Raw genomic sequence first — 22,647 nt, forward strand, 5'->3', positions numbered from 1 at the left:
GAATTATCTTTAAGCTAGCTTAATCGAAGTTAACCTGTTATGAGAGTGGATCGGGAGATGGTGCTTGCAATTTTATTTGTTGAAAAGTCATCTTATAAGTTTGAAACTACGCAACAAGTATAACCTTTTGGTTTCCTCCAAGAGATCGCTACGAAGCGATAAGGCCGCCTTTTGTATACTTCTTCTGTCTGTGTTTTCTTTTATTCTTTTTTTTGTATTTTTATTTGTGTGCAAATAAAGAGTATAAATAAATAAATAATAAACCATCTAAGTAATTCGCGTATTGGTTGATAACATACTTAAAAAGAAACATCAGAGAGTGGCGGTGTGATGTACAATAGGAAATAAAGCTGGAAACACTGAAGGCAAGTACATAATTTAATATATTGTTCATCATTTACATGTGGGTAGGTGTGTGATACCTAGGTAAATTTCCTGGTACGGTAGATTGACCCATAGGAAGTGTTGCTCGGCTTAGGTAGAATATCGGACGTATCGTCATTACATTGCGACCCAACAACAAATATAACATAGCATCAACGCGGGTTAAAACGAGGGGACCTGTTAGTCTCATGTAAAAGTACTTATGTTTAGGGACCCTGTAAAATGGCGACTGACCTGATGTATGAAGATGTCGGGCGTCTTCTTGAAGTCCAGCCGTCGCTGCGTGATTTGCGGCAGCACCATCTTCAGCTCCTCGTGCAGCGAGCCCGTGCTCACGGAGGACTTGGTGGCTGCAAGAGGACCATTGTGCTATCGTTACTGCTTCGACGACCAAACTTCTGCCTAAGTTGTTAACTCCCAACGCGAAAACGATATAATGGTATAAGTTGGGCGTATCTGTGTGAGTGTGTCTGATTTCCTAGCTCCGTTCATCCGAACCGATTTTGATTTTTATGATTTATCGAGAATCGGTCGACAGTGTTCTTAGCTATATTTAATGAAAATCAGCCCAGGATGGCCGCCATACCTCCATGACTTAACCATAAAAGACAACCGAGACAATGAAGATCCGGACTAGTCGACGGCAAGTTTTCAACTCTGACATAGTTAGAAACCTTTCTTTCCAGCCACGCTTATGACCGAGCTTTATGACCCGGTGTTATAGACCATTGAGCAATTGAGAGGATTCTGGAATGAAGCCATGCTCGACGAACGAAGAAGATCGAGAAAGCACAGCCACATGACGGAGGACTGAAGAGGGCGGAGGGCGTCTCCTCTCGATATCCGTGAGGTGTTCTGAAGATGTTATGGTCGGCACCGATCAGCGTGTCTGGCGGGTGCAGGAGCGAGTGCTGCGGGAGTACGTACACTTCAAGGTGTCGGACTTGGCGGGCGCGGCGAGGGGCGCGGCGAGGGGCGCGGGGCGCGGCGGCGGGGGCGGCGGCGGCGGGGGCGGGGGGGGCACCGGCCTCTCCGCGCGGCGCGCCGGCTCTGGAACTGGAGCCAGTCGTGCAGCTGAGGAAACTAAGTGGAAGCTAAATTAATAGAAATCATGTCGTTGCGAATAAATCTTCACTAGTTAAGTGCAAAGAAGAGCTCGCAGCCCCTGGCTTGTTTTCTGATAAGTTAGGTTTCGTGTAATATTAATTTGTTCGTCGGCCCTTCGAGATCTGGAAATCCCTCAGATAAAAGTACAAAACTAGGCTGTAACTTCATGAAATTAAACTATAAACGAGAACATTTGTTTAATTAATAGAAATATAAAGTTGTACGTTAATCCGTTGAAAAAATGACTTCTTTCTGAATACTCAAATTATCGTCCTCATATTTGGCGCTTAAAAGGTAAATATTTTCCTGCAGCGTTAGTTCACTTTGTATCACGAGACAGGATATATACAAATATAAGAAAAAGGCAGTAAGTACCTAATCGATTTAACGGGGACGAAAAATAGATACATCAAAAACCAAATTAATTCCTGTACTCCCAAGGTATGTCAGATTATTTATTGGTTACAAATTAAAAAACTTCAAAACAGTTATTTCGACAACAAACAGCACACAATAATTAGTAGCACTCACCTCACGACGCGACACGACACAACACAACACGACACCAATCTGCAATCGCAGGCACAAAGCAAAGCGACAACACACGTGTACAGCAGCTCCCTCCATAAACACTACAGTAACAGCAACTTATTCTTACTGTTGCTTTTGTATTGCTTAAAATATATTGATTTAACGCAGTTATGTAGTTTAAATACGTTAGGTAACCAAGAACTAAAAATTTTTATTTCAATAATAATGTTGTAAACGCATAAGTGAGTTTTATTACTTTGTCGCTTCATCCAACGTAGAGAAGTATAGAACCGGACATTGAGTAGTTTAAATCACGTGAACACATCCAAGCGTAAAATCTTCTACGTTATTTTTGACAATAACTGCGGGAGACGAAAAAAATAGACTTTTTTGTATACTTTTATAGAAAGTTTATTTTAAAGTATAAAATGTAAATATAAACATGGAGCGGGCGCGTCGCTCGCCACCAGACGAGCTACATTCATTACAATTACTTTAAGTTTCAGTAAACTAGATATATATCTCAAACATTACGGTTTAATGTGTTAGTGACATTATGTACAGCGCTATAATATATAATATGTCAAACACGCGACCGCTCTGATATACACGAGTACAAAATGTACTGAACATTATAACATCTCTAATACAACTTAGATGTTACATAATAACTTATTACGGACGCATAAATAGACTCTACTCTTTATGAAAAACAAGTGCAAAAAGAAACGAATTGGAAATACATAAAATTCGTTTCATTAACAATGCTCGTTGAACAAACGTGGTGAAACTGTTAATAATTTGTTACCTATCATAAATGAGAATACCTAACGAAGTGTTCGTGGAGACAGTCAGTCGTTTGAAAAAGCGGAAAGTAAAACATCAAGCACGGACATAAAGGAACAACTATATTCTATACACCAGTCAACGAATTACTATTGTTATCAAAATAGCAAACACTCAGCGTAATGTTTTCAAGTAAACCAACGTCACATGTTGTTGGCGTCAATCTATTGCTATAGATAAAGGATAAAATTTGATAAGTTCATATACATTTTAAAGATTTACTTGACTCCAACGATAACTTGATCATTATGTTACACCCCCTAGGGGAGACGTGGTTACATGCAAAATGCGACAGATTTGACAACTGTTCGCCATACATATAACCTACGAAAGCTGTCAAGAATGTCGCATATTTGCTGGTTTCAAATTAATTTTACGTCAATAACAAAAGCCAGGAGCGCGAAGTAACAACTACATATAAAGTTCTGAATTCTAAACTCGAGAGATAAAGTATATAAATACTAATACAATGTTAGAAATGTTTCTATCATATTCATGTAAGTCGATATCTTAGTTGGTATCTAGCAGACTCTACTTTAAGAAGGGCTGACTTCAATAAACGTTGTAGCATTGGTATAATAAATTATTAAAAATCTTGGTTGAAAGATTAAAAAAACGGTGTTTTATTCATTCGTTATTTACACAAAAAACTTTTAGGGCCCACTTATGTTTTTAAAATGAAAACATTAACATTTTAGTAAAGAGATATTGGTGTCTGCTTCGGCAATCGAGATATCGAAAGAGAATTTGATCGTCAGCAGACAGTAATGTAGTTGTTGCTTCATTGGACAGTTTCCCAGCGAACACACACACACGCGCAAGCGGCGGGCGAGCGCACTCACACACGAGGGGCACGTCCGATACTCTGCTGGCGCCATCTAGTTGTCGCCCAACGCTGCTATCGACTGTGGGTGTTTATGAACAACTGTAGCGTCCCAGGACGCGCAATAATAAATAGCTTAAACCGATACATAAATTATGACTAAGCGATGTCCGAGCGGACCGCACGCGTGCGTAAAGCGCTTTGGTAGAGGACGTCAGGCACGAGGCGAGCGGTGCAGCTCCGCACACATTAATTTCCAAAGGGTATGTCAATAGTCTATCTTGTGGCTCCGTTGAGCTGTTAAAGGCTCAATCGAGCCAACACTTTGCAGTTACTAAAATAGGCATAGATTTGTCTGTGGTTGAATTCAACAAACTCTGGTTATCTGTGTACTAGAGCGTCAGGCGGGAGCTGCACCGCACGGCCGTGGTCGGGGTCGCTAGAAGTATCGGAACTCGCCCTTCTTGCCGAGCCGCTCGCGCCGGATCCAGTCCGCGCCCCCGCGGCCCTCGCCCGCGCGGCCCTCGCCCGCCCGGCCCTCGCCCGCGCGGCCCTCGCCGCCCCCGCGGCCCCCGTCCGCCCCCGCGCCCCTACCGGCCGCTCCCGTGGGGCTGCTGCCGCCCGAGCCGCGGCCGCCGCCGCCGTCCTGCAACAAACCCGTCGCAGTCATGAGCTCCGCGCGTCCGCGAGCAGCGCCCGTGTCGGAGCGGGCCGTACCTGGTAGTGCGTGTAGAGCGGGTTGGGGTAGAGCAGCGGCTCGGGCGGCGGCGAGGCGGGCGGCGACGCGGCGGGCGCCACGATGGTGTGCGGCACGTGCGCCGTGACGCCGCGCCGGTTGCGCGCCTTCCACCACTTGCGCGAGTCGTCCAGCACCTGCGGCGTGTATCGACGGACAAAGGAATAGTTTATGTGTTTCGATAAACAGGCTCAGTGCTGCGCGGTATTCATAAATTTCGCTTAATAGCTACGATTTAAAACATGCTAATAAAACTACAATTAGTATTTATGCCAATTCCGCAGCCAAAAGTGGGTCAATCTTCTTTCTTCGCCTCTGAAGGCTATGGACACAATTTTTCAGCTGGGACAATTCCTCTGTCCGACTAAGCCATATTGTCAATTTATTAACTGTATTTGATTTGCATTGGCCGTGGTGAGCATTTACTAGAGTAGCGTGAGATTATGTTTGCGAAATATGATTTTACATGGTGTCCACCATATTGTGTCAGCTTCTTGATGCCGTATAAATAAACTTGGGATGAACGAACTGTTTTTGTGGATAGAAACGGTGTCTAATAGGTATGTCAAATATGTAGTATGAATGTCTACACCCTGATGTACTCGTAAGTTTTTTGTAAATCGAATACTATTCTAACACAAGTGCACGCGACAGACACTGACCTCCAGGTACTCTCCGCGCACGACGCTCAGCTCCTTGTCGTTGTTGGCGGTGCGCGGGTACGTCACGCGCACCACGCGCCCGCCGCGCGCCGCCACGCCGCGCGCCCACGCCTCGCCCAGCTCGTCTGCGAGCGTGGCGGACATTAGCACCATCGACCCCAATTACCCGGCGGGGTGCCGGTGTAATTCAGGCACATGTGGCTTAACAGAGGGACGTATCCCTCGCATACCCTGCGCAGTTTTGCTCTGCTTATAGGCAAAGGGTTTGCACTTCCCATAATTGTACAGAAAAGGCAAAGTCGAACCGCGCCGTCCCGCGTCCTCAGCAGCGTTCGAGGTGGTGTCCAGCGTACGACCAATCACATCAAGCGAGTTTTGTGATTAGTCGTACTCAGGATGCGTTAAATGAAGGTCGGTCGGTCGGTTGTGGCGATGTGGCCCTCGCTTTTAAGGCAATGATGAAGAAAGACATAAAAGTGTTTGTTTAGCTACTGCTGAATTGCTGAACTGAATTTGTATGTAAATAAATAAAATGAGCAAAAATATATTTGGTCAAAAATTTCAAACGATTATTATCTAATTTAGCAGCTTAATATATGCTCTCAGTATTTAGTTTATCTGATGTAACATTGACGAACGTTGTTGGATGAGATCGCTATATAGCGATAAGGCGAAATTATACCGATTCTAATTCGATCTATGTATTCTAGTTTCTGTTATATTTATTTTGCTGTGATGTACAATAAAAGTGTATTCATTCATGCATTCTTTTTGTCATTCATTCATCATTAAAACGTCGTTAATTTCAATGACAGTCTTAGGTCCAGCGAGCTTCTGCTGAGTGGTGACAGTAAGTGAGAAGTTCTCGGAAAGTAGCAACTATCAGTACCCTCACCGTCGTCTCGCTCGCCCCGGTAGGGCGGCTCGCGGTCCGGGGACGAGGCCGCGGAGCCGGAGTCTTCGCGCGTCAGAGTACGCGTGTTTCTGAAAGGCAACGTCAACAATATCAACATTATATATCGATGACAAGGTTGCTTGGAAGCAAACTGCTGACATCTTGTAACATAGAATATTTATTGTTCAATTGTAAAAAAATAAGTAATTTTGAATTTGAATGTTAACTTATTTAAATGTTGATCATTAAAGGTAATTTCGACCTCTCAATCTCGGTGATATGTACATTAATATATCAATTTGTATTTGTTTAAACACCAAAATAAAAGTAAAAGATTGTAATAAAATGATGTCCTATTTTAAATTTTATATATTTTCGATCATAATAATATTAAGATTTAAGTGACTAAAACTGAAAGACGCGTAAGCAATAAGCAATTCGCTACCTACCGTTGTCGGCACATTCCCATTATGACTGACGAATGTGAGCTCAGTGAGGGTCAGTCGTAACAGGAGGGTGCCGTACGTGCAAGGCGCTCGCGTACCTGGGGTAGGGCGCGTACTGCTCGGCGTACACGTCGGGCTCGTCGCGCTCGTAGCCGTAGCCCTCCCCGCGCTCCGCCTCCCCGCGCTCGCCGGGCGCCGCGCCCGCGCCCCCCGCGCCCCCCGCGGGCCCCGCGCCCGCCCCGCGCGCCGCCTCGCTGCGCCGCGGCGACAGCCTTCCCGCGCAACACACGTCACTCACACAAACAACACTCGTGGCACTCACGGACAGCGGCACCAGGGTCACATGAGCCAAATGATGGACAATTCAAATGAAGGAGTTGAACTTATTTGACATGAGAAATCGAAACAAGTTTGATGGTGACATGAAACATTTTTTTTAAAGGTCACAGTTTTTTTGGAATCTTATAAAAGTCTCATCGTACGGATGAGACTTTTATTAAATACTGAACATTTTAATGCGTTGTTCTTAAAAGGAATTATGACAACCAAGCTTGTATAACTCGATCTAATGAGCAGCCTTTAAATTACTCGGAAAAGAAACATATTATACAGTAAGCAGACAAAGACACACACTGTGACAATCGCAACAACATAGGAATCCATCGAAATCGACTCACCGTCTCAGCGGCTGATCGTCCACCTGGTAGTCCGGAGACCAGCCGTCCATGAACACAGGCTGATATGGAGGTATTGCAGTCTTCCATTGCTCCCTGAGTGTGAAAAAATCATTAATGTACTAAGCTTTTGCTGCCGAAGAAAAAAAAAAGCTGTGGAAGAATCAGAGTAATCTAAATGGTTCGAAGACTTCTGAAACAGACGTGACAATGGCATACAGGTCAGAAGGCCTATCATATAATATGTTTTATTGGGTTTGCACTGGAAGATGTTTTGTCAACCAAAAGAAAAATCGTTGCAGATTTTATCTTTTGCGGAAACCTAAGTCCTTTAAAGATTAATGATACTGATGCAAGGCGCCTGGAAACAGCGAGACATCTCTTTTGAATCACCCGGACACGGAGCCAAACATTTTGGGAAGTATTAAAATCCTGGGGTGGTGTAAATGCACTCCACATAATTTGTACCAAAGTGTGGGAAGAGTGTGACGGGACAGTAGCCGAAAGACTAAACAGATTTCATCATACTACTCCTTCACAAAGAGAGATCCACAAAACTATGTGACTATGTGATTACCGCACTCTAGCCCTCGTTTCACACGCAAGCAAAATTTGCATTATATACATGCGTCCGCTATTATGTGGATTGACCGATTACGCAGAATCAGGTTTTAAGTTGTGCGTCAGAATGCATTCTTAAATTTCGTACGGCAAATACATTATGAGCCAAATCTGAAACCAGTGTAAAGGAGGCGTACATATTAGCGGAGTAGAACTATGATTCTGGCCGCAGATAAAGCCGCAATGGTCGAAATACTAAACTAAACAACTAAACTCATCTTCTCCATTTTCCTCACGCCGTCGGGACACGGATCCTACGATCCGAAGATCGCAAACCATCGACGCATCCGAGATCAAAATCCAAACGAATCGTAGATTTATTCGGCGACATCGCTAGAAGGGAAGGCGGAGGGCGTACCGGGGCACGAGCCAGGCGTCGCCCAGCGAGTGCCAGAGCTCGGTCTCCTTGCTGGTGACGCAGTTGGCGAGCAGGTTGAGCGCGTCGCGCGACAGCAGCGGCTGCAGCACGCGCGCCGCCAGCCGCGCGTCCGCGTCCTGCGCCGCGTCCACGATGAGCGCCAGCGGCGTGAACAGGAAGTGCACCAGCTCGGGCGCGTTGGGGTCGTGGATGTGCGCGCGCAGCCGCGCCAGCAGGTTGAACGACAGCTTGAACTTCTGCAGCACGTCCACGAAGTCGCGCGCCGGCGGCGGCCGCGTGCGCAGCGCCAGCAGCCCCTCGCCCGCGCCGCGCCGCGCCCCGCGCGCGCGCCGCCGCTCCAGCTCGCGCGCCGCCGCCGCCGCGTGCTGCAGCCTGCGGTCACGCGGGTCAGATAGGAGCTTAGCCTGCTTCCGCTGCGTGCTGCGCGAACGGGCGAAGTGGCGCCTCACCTCGCTATGAACTTCTCGATGTCGTCGAAGCAGCGGTTGAGGATGGCGATGTCCTGCTCGTACAGGCGGTCCGAGCCCGTGGACGACGCGTCGTCGCGCTCGCCGCCCGACCCGCCGCGCTCCCCTCGATCCCCGCGCTCCGCCCGCTCCGCGCCGCGGCCCAGCTGCGCGGACATTTGCTACGAACGTAAGAACATCTTGAGCCATGGAACTTTTCGACGATTATCACAATACCGAGTACATAATAAAAGCGGCAACAGACGTATTCTGCTGTTAGTTGTCTCGTAATGGATGAGGCATTCTGTTTCTTATACTAAAAATTACGCGATCGAGCTAAAACACAAACCTTGCGGAATGCATTAATAGTCAAACGAAGCAGAATATAGCTTGTCGATGTGGGGTCGAATTTTTTTTTTCTTAGGCTCGCCAACAGATCATACCCTAAAACTCTCCTAGGAACCACAACATCGAGAAGCACAATGTTATAGTGTAAATTCTAAAAATCAGGAAAAATAAAAAAAATCTAATTTACCAATTTTAGCTCATGTTTGTTTATAATATCAATATAAATATTTTTGAACTCTTGAAGTGATCAGAGTTTAGACTTTATCAAAGCTGTAATGAATGTAAGCTGAGATAAGGTGTTATTGATTGCCGAGCTGTCAAATCGTTTATTAAAATATTCGTAGCCGGTACATATTCCGTACCTACATGTATTCTAGTTAAAACGTCAATGTTGAAGTTCGGAACCAAATGAAATCCAAGCTGTTTACGAAGTTTATTATCTGTTTCTTTAACTCAACCCAACAATTATTACGTATAATTGGGTCGTACGACGAAATTTAACCATTATTTGCTTCATTCCGCGACGACCAGACATAATTGCTAAGTTAGTGTAACAGCTGTAAATGCTAATAACAGTAGATTTATCGCGATAAAATTTTCTTGTGTTTAAGTCCACATGTAAATATTTCTTTACAACAACAAGAGATTAGAAGAGATTATTGCCTTACATTTATCCTATGTGAACCGTACATCTTTTCGGAATAAAAGCCTATATCTCTCTCCAACCATAAACTAACATCATGTGAAATATTTGGTCGATTCTTGCTCTGTAACTGCGTGCTGGAAGGGCAAACAAACGTATAATTGCATTTACAATAAGCGAACCGCCCCGGGTCGCATGGGTGCAATGAATGTAAGTTTGGTCATTTTGAATTCGTTTCCCAGGAGTTTGGTTGCGACCGCCACCCGCCCTGGCCTCACTTTTTAAATCTCTGATATCCTCTCACATATTCATTTTAATGATAAGCTGCAAAGAACAATTTTGATCCACATTAAATGTATATCAAACGTATCTAATGTATTTCATTAAAATGTGGATAATCCTTTGGAAAGAAATATATACACCATCGCTGACTTTGTTATAGTACCTACATTATTTTGGTCTATCGGGTTGTGTTCCGCCAGCGTAATGGCGCATCCACACATGCCGCCGGCTTATGCCGCCGGGTTTGCCGCCGACTTTCAGACCGCCTTGCCGCTGACTTTGCCGCCGGCTTTACCGGCGGCCTGCAGTCGCGGTTGCAATTTACGCAGTAGTGTTGTGACTTTCGTTGAAATTAGTCGTGTACGTAGAATCGAAAGATGTTGGACTATGATATAGTTGCGTGTATCGCAAGTGTAGTGTTGTATGTCATTATTCATAAAAAGAACCGCAAAATCAAACGAAGATATTGGGTCAGACCAAGTCTTCGAAATAGGCCTAATGTGTCCCCGATACTTGAAGATTTTAGAAGGGACGACATAAACCGAAGAAATATTCGTTCGAAATTTAACACTTTTCTAAGGATCTCTAGTGAAGAATTTGAAATATTACTGAATTTAACTGGACCCATGATATCAAAAACTGACACCCGCTGGAGAAATGCTGTGTCAGCTTCCGATCGACTAGCAATTACTTTGAGATACCTGGCTACAGGAGACTCTTATTTTTCACTCGGTACACTGTTTAAAGTGTCTCCACAAGTTATTTCTTTAATAATTCTAGATGTTTGTCAAACTTTGGTGTCTACATTATCCAATTATTTAAGGGTAAGTACAAAATATCCGTAACACATTAGGTAGTTAGAAACTGAACACCTACATTAGAAAACAAAACAGACCACATACATTCACACAGTTACGGCATGTACAAGACACAATTATAATATTTGATTTTATACTGTAGGGGAGAGTGCAATGGGTAACAGTGAATCAACTTTTTTGTAGAGCTAAATATTGCCACAATTTAACACTTTTAGAATGTGTTTTTATAATAAAGCCTGAGCAAAATCAATAAGGTACACACTGCCATAGCAATCTTAGGGCTACCTTTCTCAGGTTTATAGATATGACTATTTTTTTAAAGAAAGGATTTCCCTTTCTTTAAAAAAAATAGTCATATCTGATGACGCCATGTGACTTTTGATTCATATTAAATACTTTTTACAAACTGCAGCATTACATTTTTAAAACTTCAAAATATTTTGCTTTCATACTTACTTTTCCGTCGCACCCCGGTAGCGAGTCAAGGGCAATACAAAATAGAACGTAAAATGCTATATCGTGTAAATGTGCGCATTATATAGGCCGCGTTCGATCCACTGTACCCCTTGATCCACCGTTACCCACTCTCCCCTACCTGGAACTTCACACACATTTTACATACATATAACTAGAACTAAACACACAAATATCACAAACAATTTTTTTTACAGATGCCGAATACACATGGAGAATGGCTATCAGTGGCTCGAAGTTTCATGCAGAAATGGAATGTACCTAATTGCGTAGGTGCCCTCGATGGGAAACATATACGTATACTATGTCCAACTAATAGCGGTTCTGAGTTTTTTAATTATAAGTCATATTTCAGTATTGTTTTGCTAGCTTTAATCGATGCCAATTATAACTTTTTATACGTAGACATTGGATGTCAGGGCAGAATATCTGATGGTGGAGTTCTACGAAATTCAACTTTATTTGATATGATACGAGATGGAACTTTAAGTCTGCCACAAGCGATTCCATTACAAGGGAGAAATACACCTGTACCTTTTTATTTCATCGGTGACGATGCTTTCCCCATCTCACAGAATATAATAAAACCGTTTTCTGGATATCATGCAAAAGGATCACCTGAGAGGGTTTTTAATTATAGACTTAGTCGCGGGCGCATGGTTGTAGAAGACGCGTTTGGCATTTTATCTAATAAATTCAGAATTTTGCATTCACGCATTGGTTTACAAAATGAGAAAGCAAAAATTGTCGTGATGGCTTGTGTGCATCTGCATAATTTTATGAAGAGAAATGAAAGAACTACTGATGGAGTTTTGAACGAAATGCAACAAAATATACCGCAGATCGCTCTAAATGTAGAACCAAGTGTAATTAGAAATGAGCTAAAATGTTATTTTCTATCGGAACAAGGTCAGCTTCCTTGGCAATATCAAATATAATGTTTGAAAGAAATAAAATATGATTATTCAAATAATTGTTTTATTTAGGAATCAGAAACATGTATCAATAATTTTAAGCTTTTATTAAAATAAAATAATTTAACCGAAAATATAAACATTTATTTTAGTTTTAAGTAAAGGCATTGCGTTTTTCGTCATTTTAATATGTAACCTTATTTTAATCTATTACACTATTTTCGGTTAAATTATTTGGTTAAATTATTTTCCAAGACTTGTAACAGACTGTCACTTGTATTGACATCTGGGCTATTTTGCATTTCATAGTCTGATTGAACAGAGTAAGAGCGCGAAGTTGAGGGCGACGGTGACATTGCTAACGTTGTAGGTTGGCCGGTGAAGTATCCTGGACGAACATTTTGATAACGAAGAGGCTGAGTAGTATTACTAGTATCAAAATTCATCGAACCCATTCTCATTTCTGCTTCATAGATAATATTCTGGATTTGATGTTGTACTGTACACATCGTGTAATGATCCATCTTCCTCAACTTGCTACTTATATAGTCTGCAAATATAGCAGCATCATCGCGTTGCCTTGCATTAGACGTGATCTCCCTCAGTAATTGCAAAGCTTCATCAACTTCAGGTTCTCTCTCTATATTTCGCTTTCGTGAAGTCCTTGTCGAAGGTAGCGTAGTCTGGGGAGTGATATTATCTTGAGAAGACTGAAAATAAAAAGGAAATCTTATAAATAATTGCAAACAAGCTTCAATACTATATTTTGAATATATCCTATCAGTATGTAAATATTAAATAAAAACCAAGCTTATAAACATAACATGTATGTATAGTGTATACAAATAATTATGTAAGTTTAAGCTACATTTACTCAGTAAATAATTGATATTATTTCTTTATATATTTTTTTTCATCTTACATATCATACTTCATACTTCATACTAATATATACTAATATTATAAATGCGAAAGTGTGTTTGTTGGTTTGTCCTTGAATCACGCCGCAACAGAGCTACGGATCGACATGATTTTTTGCATGGGGATAGTTAAGGTCCTGGAGAGTGACATAGGCTACTTTTTATCCCGGAAAATCAAAGAGTTCCCAAGGGATTTTAAAAACTTAATCCACGCGAACGAAGTCGCGGGCATCAGCTAGTTGGCCATATATCACGTCCTCAAGTATTGCAAATGTCTCACCAGTAACCCTGTACACTCTTCACGAGCGCTTATTCCCGAATACTTCGCTTTCGGTAAGTGTTATGCCGACTACATAAGGTCAAAAACGAGAGTATGCTCGCCCGCGCTCCGTGGTATTATGTATTGTTACCGGGTTGTAGGTAGTAGGTATCTAAAATATTAATACGCGAAGCAAAAACTTTGTACCTACCCCTATTAACGAAAATATTGCATAATGAAATATGTATTTTAAATTTATTATGGTCGACCAACTAGTCTACTTAGGTAATTATAAGAATTTGATGGGTACTTACACTAGGTGTGTGGCTGTTCAGAGTCGGTACCGGTGCATTCTTGTCATTAAGAAATGATAACGCCTTATAAGCAAACCATTTCGGCAATTGAACATCATCCCGTCCAGATCCACTCCTTTTAGATTCTTCAAATTTGCGTTTTTCTCGAAAATAATGGCTAGATAAATTCTTCAGTTTTCTCTCAATTTCTGTTGATGCTATGTTGAACACAGAAGCAATATCCCTAACAGCATCGTTTCTTTTGTTGCGATTCTTGAAATCCATATGCCTTGGGTTCCACAATAGTTCATTTTCTTGATACTTTTCTATTAATAAAAGTACAGCACTATCATCCCAGTTAAATTCTGTCATTTTGTTATTTAAATGAATACGACAACACTACCACTCCGTATCGAAGCCGCAAGCAAACTGCCGCCGGCACCAAAAGCCGCGCGTGCCGCAGGTAAAAGATGCATGAGCCGGCGGCATGGCCGGCGGCCCGGCCGCCGGCCATGCCGCCGGCCGTGCCGCCGGGCATGTGTGGATGCGCCATTAGCCATATAAGCGCACAAAAATGTGCTTATTTACGACATTACATAAGAAACCTCTAGAATGCTTAGTGTTTACCACTATATTATGCAAAAATTATACATACAAACCTTCCTCTTTAATTACTTTATCTATTTAAAAAATTGCAACAAAATCCGTTGCGTAGTTGGAAACATCTAAGCATATTAAAGGTTAGACAGACAGCTGGAAGCGACTTTGTTTTATTATACTAAGTAGTGATAACGATTAAACGACTACGTATTAGTGAAACCTATACTTTATAAAATTAATATTACGAACCACTAACGAAGAGATCGCTGTGTAGCGATAAGTCCGTCTAATTTTACCTATTACCTATTTTGCTCAACTTTTATTTAATTTATAATTTATTTTCCCCGGAGGTTTACAATGAAATAGTACCTATTTGAAGAACTTTCCCCAGCGGGTTTCAATGCAATGCACGTCCCTGTATTCCTGGTAGCATCTTCACAATCATGTCGGACTTGCCCTCAACCCGACTTTAAAAAGAGTTGATAATTTTCCAACATCCTTATTTAAATATATAAATGCGTTTGTGTATCCTCCCTTGACGCCCATAATGTAAGTATCCCATAGCCTGTTACTGTCCGTCCTTTCAAACTACCGAGCAATCCTTTTCTAAAGGTACGTGAAAATGCTCCTGTCGTGAGCTGCGCTAGTACAATACAAGACTCACAGTCAGCACAGCCTCCCACTGTTTCCGCGTGAAGGTGTAATAGAGAGGTGCCATGGTGTCACCGCGCGACCACAGAGCGGCGTGGCGCACTACTGCGCTACATGGGACAGCGCGAGCTGTGGCGCAATCAGAGATAAGGTGCCGGACTCCGTAATCACACTTATCTCTTTGCTATACGGATTGCGATATTTTTCGACATGATCAACGACCGGAGAGACACAATCTACGACGGTGATTTTGTCGTCATATAAATGAGTTCTCCGACCCACTTACTGACTTCCTAGCTGGTTATCAAGCACAGCCATAATATTTTGACACAGCATTGTTTAAGGGGTAAGAATATTCGTTACTAGCGGCATTTAGTGTCTAGCTTATCAAATATTGTGAAAAATGTTGTGTGTAACACTTTGTTACCAAATCATAACTATGCTTCACAGTTTACCTATCATATTTAAGAGCGATTATGTAATTTCTATTTTTTTAAGCACACATGTTGTGTTTAGGCTTAGAAGTGAATGGAATACATATACTTCTAATGTACTTTGACTAAAATCTGATTTGGTCTGATGCAAAACGAGAAGGGGCAGGGAGGAAATTCATTACCATTCCTCTTTTAGGTCAGCGCTCTCCCATCCTGGACGCCATCGATTTGTGTTAGCCCCTGGCCCGGCAGTTCTCGGCGACTACAGTCTAGCTACAGCTAACTAACCGATCTGATAACTACAACACGTGGTGCGTATTCTCGTGTATGTCGGCGTAGTTTGAGTTAACTCGGTAACTTTGTTCAGTTCCTCGCTATTAAGACATTGTGCTCAGCATTCCTTAAGAGAGTTTATTTCAGTCTCTCATTTCATGTAATAAATAAATATACCGCGACAATATACACATCGCTATTCAGCCCCAAAGTAAGCGTAGCTTGTGTAAGGAATGTTTTTATGAATAACATAAATACAGATAAACACCGAGACACTGAAAAATATTCATGTTTATCACACAAACATTTTCCAGTTGTGGGAATCGAATCCACAGCCTAGGACTTGCTCAGGAGTCGCTCAGGGTCGCTGCCCACTGCGCCAATCGGCTTACATACGTCATTGCCGTCACAAATTGGCAAAGAATGTTCAAAATGTGTAAGCTTTCGTCAATCTCTATTCCACCCATCGTAGGACAGAGTTTGGATGAAAACAATGTTGCCTGATGTCTATTGACTATGAAACATGGGTTACAGCCACCCACGCCTCAGGTGGATGGACACAGGGTGGCGGGTGAAGTGTTGCTCTGATTATGGTGATGGTTATCCACTTACCATCCGGTGGTTCATCTGATTTGGCCGGCAATTGTTACTTTAAAAAAAACCTTTGTCCAACAGTACAAAGTTGTTTCGATGCTCACGATGTAGATCAACAATTAGACAAATAACACAAAAGTATTGCGTCGCGTTTGTACAATTCAGTCGACGTCGCTCGTAGTCGAAAGTGACGTGAGGTAGGAGGCCTGAGCCACAGTGCCTCGATAATTACACGGACGATGATTTGCACTAAGTATCCGTGATTTAAAGTCGCATAAACAACAGCCAGCCCTTAACTTACATATGTATAATAAAACGCATATTGTCAATATGGAGAATTCATAATCACCATAAACATTAGGGCCTCGATACTGGTCGTTCACGGAAATGGTTCAACGGCCAATAAAATTAATGTTTTCGGAATTTAATCAATACGTTTGCGCAATAAAATCTATTGATTGTTAGCTCTTATCTGGCGCTGATAGAGCGCGGGCCGATAAAGACGCCTGCGCCGTTCTGGAATCTGCTACACAGTACACTCGTGTATTGAGGTTTATATTCCAATATTTAGTTCAGACCACGTACCTAGAATATATATTTAGGCACGTTTTACAATATATTTTAAGTTATTGGAACACACGTCGCCTTATTTTGGCATTTGGTTAAAAGGAGAAGCATTTAGCAACATTCTTTATGTGCGCAGTTTAAATGGTCGATGTCCCGATTTTCACGTCAAACTTCTTATTCAATTTAATACTGAAAAATGTATCATTGTTTAAATAAACAGTAGGTATATCCAATTTGCATTCATTAGCGATACAGTAGCAATTAGCAGTCGAGTTCTTATTTATTTAAACAAATTATATTTCTTTAGACTTTCATTATATTTAAATTTTCCCGCGCTCCAAGCCGTCCGCAAAGCAGTTCAAAAGTTATGATAAAACAGTGACAATTAATATGGGAGTCGAAAGACAATCTCATGTGGCATTGTGAGTGATCTAAAATAATGTTCACAACGGAATAAATCTATTTATAAATTTACTTAAGAAATAAACTTTAAATGTCGTTTTATAATAGGTTTATATTTCGTGTGATTCGATCGTCAAATGAAACTACTTGAATGTGTTGCGTAATGATCATATTTTAATATATTATGAAAATTAAGCTTCATTTGACCGCGAAAAGCAGGAGAATCTGTTTGGTGTAATTTATAATTTCTTCCATCCTTATACTCCACACAAAACAGATCTTCGGCAATGTACCCTCTACCCACGTATCGCTCCGAAACCCGAGCGTCCTCATAAGATGTTGACTTTACAATGAATAATTGTTAACAATTATTCATTGTAAATTCAAAGATCTGTTTGGTGTGGAGTGTAAGATTTGAAGAAATTATAAATAAATAAAGCGTATGTTGAGCTTTTTACGGGAGAACTATCTTCTGAGAGAGGAGCGACGCCTAGTTACAATACTGTGACACTTTCACGCGATCGAATAAGTAAACGTAGGTAGAAAATCTCACACTTTGCATTCTGACTTCGCATGAAATACACCTTCAATTAAACTACACTTGTGTTTAACAGCTCATACCTATCATGGTTCTGTCGAAGTACACTTACCTTGACATAAGTATGATTTATATTCATAGTAATGTATTTTTGCACATCAACAATGTTAGTACTGAAAACTCCGCACTCTGAACTCCGCTTGAGTAAACGCAATGATGGTAAACGAGAGCAAGTTACATTACCTGCCGCCTGGGTCGCTCCATCTCATTCTCTTTCTCCCGCTCGCGCTCTATCACGAAGTCGCGGCCGCCCTCCGAGCCGCCGCTGCTGACGCCCCTGCGCACACACAAACACAACACATTGCTTTATTTTCCTTCTAAAATGAGTTCTTAGGAACAGCGAGGTAAGAAAAAAAGATATATTGGCACGGATCTTTATCTATCCAAGATATGCATCGCGCTACTAGTGATGAGTTATAGCTCCTAGCTATATCCTTTTGTAAGATAAAAAAAGCTCTACGTAATCGTGTCAGAAATAAGGAAACCCACAGAACCGAAATAATGACGTAAGTAGGTTGTGAAGTGGCAACGGGTTGGACTCAAAGCTCAAAGAACCGCAGGTTGAACTCAAAGCCCCAAAGAACCGATGGGCAAAATAAGGTACTGGAATGGCAGCCCCGAATCAAAAAAAGCAGTGTTGGTGAACTCTCGAGCGACCGTTTTCAGCTGCAGAAGTTTGTGGTGAACTGGTCACTGCATTTCTTGCAAAAATATGGTTACACTAGCACTATTCACTGAAATTCATTTACACACCAGGTGTAGGCAGACACTGGCAATGGGAACAGGAAGCCCTTGTTGAACATGCCATGGAATGATTCACGCACAACTGCCACCAATGACTTGTGAACAACTTTAGGACAGGTTAGTGTTCGAGCGGATCATCGCAAGGCCATCTCTATCTAGATAAGATTAGGTGCACGAATACCACGAACAATAATAAGATTCATTTTGTTACACTTTCTAGTACGCAGCAGATATGTATGACGCTGTGTTAGAGATACGGTATTCCCTGCGCCTTTAAATAAACCATTATTTTAAATCGTTCAGATGGTATCGGTTCAGATGTGATATGTCTCACTCATTTAAAATCTAAAGGAGCCAATCTTCAATGCTGACTGGCCGATATCGGACGCTATCAATGTTCACCTGGGAAAGTCTAGCATGATTCGTCATTGCATTGGATAGATGGCGAGACTCTAAATAAATTCGAGATTTTAAATAAATTTTGATGCAAAACGTCATTTTCAAATGTTTGCACCAGTGTTCTTAAGTTAAAGAGGTTGTTTCTATAATTGTTATTTTTGGTATCGAGGGAATTTACGATGAATCCAAAGTCAACGAAGATTAATAATATCCTCCACTGTATAGCCGGGACCTGTATGCGCGCCGCCGCCGGCAGCGCTGGTGGGTCTCACTCACTTGAGCGCGTTCAGCTCCTCCACCAGCGCCTGCGCGCCCACGTCGTGGCACTGGAAGATGTGGAGCTCGCGCCGCGCGCCCGGCGAGCCCGCGTCGGGCGCGCCCACCACGAAGGCCAGCACGTTGTTGTACAGCTCGGCCGGCTCGGGCGACGTGAACGCCGTGGGCGAGTGCACCCACGACGCGGGGAAGCGCTCCATGATCGACTGCAACACGAGACCGGCGCAGTTCAGTCAGTCGGTTCACTTGAGAATATCAGTTTTTCTGTTAATATTTAACTTGTGGACTAGGAGACGCCTATCCTGGTGGCAGATAATGTCAACTCTGCGACAATTTATAGCGGACACATATTAGGATTACATATACCAAAAGAGAGAAGTATGTTTCCGATATAATAATGGGTATGGGTGCGTAATACACATATCGCCATCTAGCCCCAAAGTAAGCGTGGCTGGTGTTATAGGTCTCTCAGATGACTGATGAATGTTTTTCTATTTGAATGATATAAATAAATACTTTTAATATGCAGATAAACATCTAGACACAGATAAAACGTTCATGTTCATTACACAAACATTTTTCAGTTGTGGGAATCGAACCTACAGCCTTGGACTCAGAAAGCAGGGTCGCTGCCCACTGCACCAATTGGCCTTCAAACGGATTTGGAGTTTAGGGATATAAGAGAAATAACTCTTGCAATAGATAAGTCTCGACAAGCCACATTATATACACTTTATTAATAATGAAATGTGCAACTCACGCCAGTTTCGTAGTCCATCACCAGAACCCACTGGTCTTCTAAAGATAGTTGCATTTTTTGGCTCCATATTCCTGGAAAATAAAGTGAATCGAAATTGTTTATTGCTTCCCAACAAAGAATTCGAAAAACCTAAATCGGTTTGTTGAAGCGTTGTTATTATCTCAGGCTCGCTACCGTTGGTCTTCTCCAGCTGCAGCAGGCGCCGCATGCCGTCGGCGGGGTAGGCGATGCCGGTCTCGCGCGTCACCGTGAACGTGGCCAGGTGCTCCAGCACGTAGGCGGCGCGGCGCAGGCCGGCCAGCGCCTCGAAGTCGTCCAGCGCGCGCGCCGCGTCCGCGCGCGCTCGCTGCGCCATGGCGCTCACGCCCGGCGCATCGCGCGCGCAAGGTGCGGAGATGTCTGCGGCGACGGACTCGGTGCTGCCGGGGAGACGGAGTTCGGTTAGCACGAGGCGACAAGGCAATCTCTTTTTAGATTATAATAATATGTATTCGTGTTGTATAATAATAATAATAATACAACACGAATACATTATCACAGGGAACTGTGTTCTATACTGTCTTATAGTAACCATCGGCTTCTTTAGGAAACTCGATGACTTAGCATTCTTAATCCCATTCCTATGAATAATCTTACAACTAAAAAGTAACTGCTTCGTTGGTATGTGGTCATGCTCGACTGTAAATCACAATATCTTGGCTACAATGCTCGGTTCAAATATCAACCCTAACTATAAGCACCGCTGAGTCGTTGCTGTAATTTACGTAGATTTGGTGACATTTTTTTTCTCTTCGCATCACCGAATGATTAGGCAACTAATGTAAGCGTTTCCAAGGTTTAGCGAAAACGGGCATAAGAGTTCTGCAGAATACCCTCAAAAGCGTACGAAGCTTACAAGTCCTCACTCACTAGCGTGGTGGACTACATCCTAAACCCTTCTCATTCTGAGGAGACCCCTACCCTATATTAGGCCGGTAATGAGTTTTTAATGAAGATAACGATGATTAATTAAATTTTGACGGTAAGTTTCTTTTATAACGTAGACTAAGTAAGGAATTTTGAAATTCCTCTGTCAGATATTTGTCCGTAAAATTCTCGCACTTATTCTAGAACTGCTCAAAAATTTTAAAATACTGATTAACAGAAACTTTGCTGCATAGAACGTATGTATGCGTACCATTTAAATAAACGATAGGTAACTGTTGTATACGGATTAATTGAACAAATAGTAGAATAGCCGATAGCGCTCTACACTCGGGAACAATCGCGTCGTGCTTCCGAGTCGCCACACAATGTGTGAGCACCGATTGTCTCACTACACGAACTGGCATTGACGTGACTTCGTGCTCTAGACTTCTAGTGGCACACTGTAAACATGCCACAATACTTGATGCATTACAGTTCAGTAGGTACATATTAAAGGTAATATTAGAACATCGAAATACCTTCAAGGTCAACGTAATGGTCAAAATAAAGTTGAGAAAACCGGGGAGCAAAGATTTTTTTTTAAATGGCGCGCTTTCTCCCTGAAATCGACACGAATGGCGTTTTCTTCTGGTAAAGAATTGGTTATAATCGTTCGAAATGTTTCGGTTTAACATACGTGTGGGTGGGTTTAACAAACAAACGATATAGAAAAAATAGATAAAATATATCAAATGACCTAGATTTCACGGTAATGTAACATGAGTGACAGACATGGGTATCATAAGTTTACTCAAAAATATCCATAAGCTATTGATTTTCGCTAGTGGTACAAATACCACTAACGAAAATCAAGAGATAAAACCAAACTTACTGAGAGGTGAAACGATATCTCCAGCTCCTACTGGGTTCTCCTACTGGTACCAGCTGGAGGACAGCTATATCCTTAAGTTCCTAATCCTCAATCCAAAGTTGCAATCTTACAACAGCAATAGGGACCCAAGGGTTGATGTACTTTATCACGAGTCTAGTAATCATACGTAAGTCATATTTCATTTATTGATTGGAATTAAGGTCACGGTCCACCGTTAGCTTAATTAAAAGCATGGACTTACTAGTTCTCTACCTCTCGCTTCTACCATCAGGAAGCACCCCTACTGAGTGTGGGTGAGTACCTCTCATATAATAATTATTACAGCGACGGTAAGCAGCTTCATTAATAGTGTGAGCACAAGAGTGAGCGAGAGGGCGGTAGCGTGCGGCAGCGCCGTGCGAGCGAGAGCGCGTGTCGCGGTACCGTTGCGCACGCACCTGTCGCGAGCGCGGGTGCCGTCGACACGGGTCAGTGCAACCGGCGATGAGCACAGGATCAGTTATTGTCACAGCCTTACTATATTTACGAGTATGTGAAACATTGCGCCGTGTGTGTGTTCATAATAATTCTTCTCCTGACGATTTAGATTTTTTTTTTGTAATAACAGGTTTTTAGCTTTGGTTGCAGCGGGTACTATTATTGAGGCGAAAACGTTTGTTGGTTCTTCTTTCATACAATAATGGAGTAACGGATTAAAGATTTTTGCACAGACTTCCTCAGAAGGTTTACAGATAGTTATATAAGACTAGTTCAAATTTAATCATAGCTATGCCCCGCGTTCAACCTTAACATCCTATCGTACGGCTCATACAAAATACTACTTGTCTGATTATGGATAAAAAGAAAACGTGCTAATCACGCGTTTTCGTTAGAGGACGTTAGAGGACACTAGATGCTGCTTGCACCATTTAACGACAAGCGCCGATTTTTTTCATTAAGAAATTTTGTAATCAAACCACTGAAAAGAAATAATGTCAAATCCAAGCATTTGTGTCAAATGTTAAATAAGCATCGCCGTCGCTTATTGCAGCTGTAGGAATGACTTCGCAT

The 22,647-nt window shown here is 42.3% G+C and overlaps 3 protein-coding genes across 3 annotated transcripts in view; 1 reads left to right on the forward strand and 2 right to left on the reverse strand.

The window, feature by feature from the left end:
* Positions 1-22,647, reverse strand: part of LOC120634591 (epidermal growth factor receptor kinase substrate 8-like) — a 41,443-nt gene that overhangs the window by 3,528 nt on the left and 15,268 nt on the right. The window contains exons 2-15 of the mRNA XM_039905318.1: positions 19,974-20,218; positions 19,800-19,870; positions 19,040-19,245; positions 17,804-17,897; positions 8,554-8,732; positions 8,084-8,476; positions 7,108-7,200; positions 6,529-6,702; positions 5,985-6,073; positions 5,090-5,214; positions 4,409-4,564; positions 4,290-4,337; positions 1,312-1,432; positions 619-734 (exon numbers count right to left, since the gene is read on the reverse strand). Coding sequence (XP_039761252.1) covers positions 619-734; positions 1,312-1,432; positions 4,290-4,337; positions 4,409-4,564; positions 5,090-5,214; positions 5,985-6,073; positions 6,529-6,702; positions 7,108-7,200; positions 8,084-8,476; positions 8,554-8,732; positions 17,804-17,897; positions 19,040-19,245; positions 19,800-19,870; positions 19,974-20,154 — 2,046 coding nt within the window. The 5' untranslated portion in view covers positions 20,155-20,218. The remainder of the gene's footprint in view (positions 1-618; positions 735-1,311; positions 1,433-4,289; positions 4,338-4,408; positions 4,565-5,089; positions 5,215-5,984; positions 6,074-6,528; positions 6,703-7,107; positions 7,201-8,083; positions 8,477-8,553; positions 8,733-17,803; positions 17,898-19,039; positions 19,246-19,799; positions 19,871-19,973; positions 20,219-22,647) is intronic.
* LOC120634589 lies at positions 10,035-12,102 on the forward strand. Its single transcript, XM_039905316.1, has 2 exons — positions 10,035-10,647; positions 11,313-12,102. The coding sequence occupies exons 1-2, from the start codon at positions 10,201-10,203 to the stop codon at positions 12,051-12,053; spliced, it is 1,188 nt and encodes a 395-aa protein (XP_039761250.1). The 5' UTR covers positions 10,035-10,200; the 3' UTR covers positions 12,054-12,102.
* LOC120634590 lies at positions 12,206-14,002 on the reverse strand. The gene is made up of 2 exons (XM_039905317.1): positions 13,523-14,002; positions 12,206-12,739 (listed from the first exon to the last, which is right to left on the reverse strand). The coding sequence occupies exons 1-2, from the start codon at positions 13,871-13,873 to the stop codon at positions 12,260-12,262; spliced, it is 831 nt and encodes a 276-aa protein (XP_039761251.1). The 5' UTR covers positions 13,874-14,002; the 3' UTR covers positions 12,206-12,259.

Source organism: Pararge aegeria, chromosome 24, assembly GCF_905163445.1.
Source record: "Pararge aegeria chromosome 24, ilParAegt1.1, whole genome shotgun sequence".
Taxonomy (NCBI): Eukaryota; Metazoa; Arthropoda; class Insecta; order Lepidoptera; family Nymphalidae; genus Pararge; species Pararge aegeria.

What these genes read in the sequence shown, in the direction of transcription:
- LOC120634589 (XM_039905316.1), top strand. Translation starts at nt 10,201, where the DNA reads ATGTTGGACTATGATATAGTTGCGTGTATCGCAAGTGTAGTGTTGTAT. An exon ending in CATTATCCAATTATTTAAGG is followed by an intron (nt 10,648 to 11,312) that starts GTAAGTACAAAA and finishes TTTTTTTTACAG; the next exon opens with ATGCCGAATACACATGGAGA.
- LOC120634590 (XM_039905317.1), bottom strand. Translation starts at nt 13,873, where the DNA reads ATGACAGAATTTAACTGGGATGATAGTGCTGTACTTTTATTAATAGAA. An exon ending in TGAACAGCCACACACCTAGT is followed by an intron (nt 12,740 to 13,522) that starts GTAAGTACCCAT and finishes TTTTATTTTCAG; the next exon opens with TCTTCTCAAGATAATATCAC.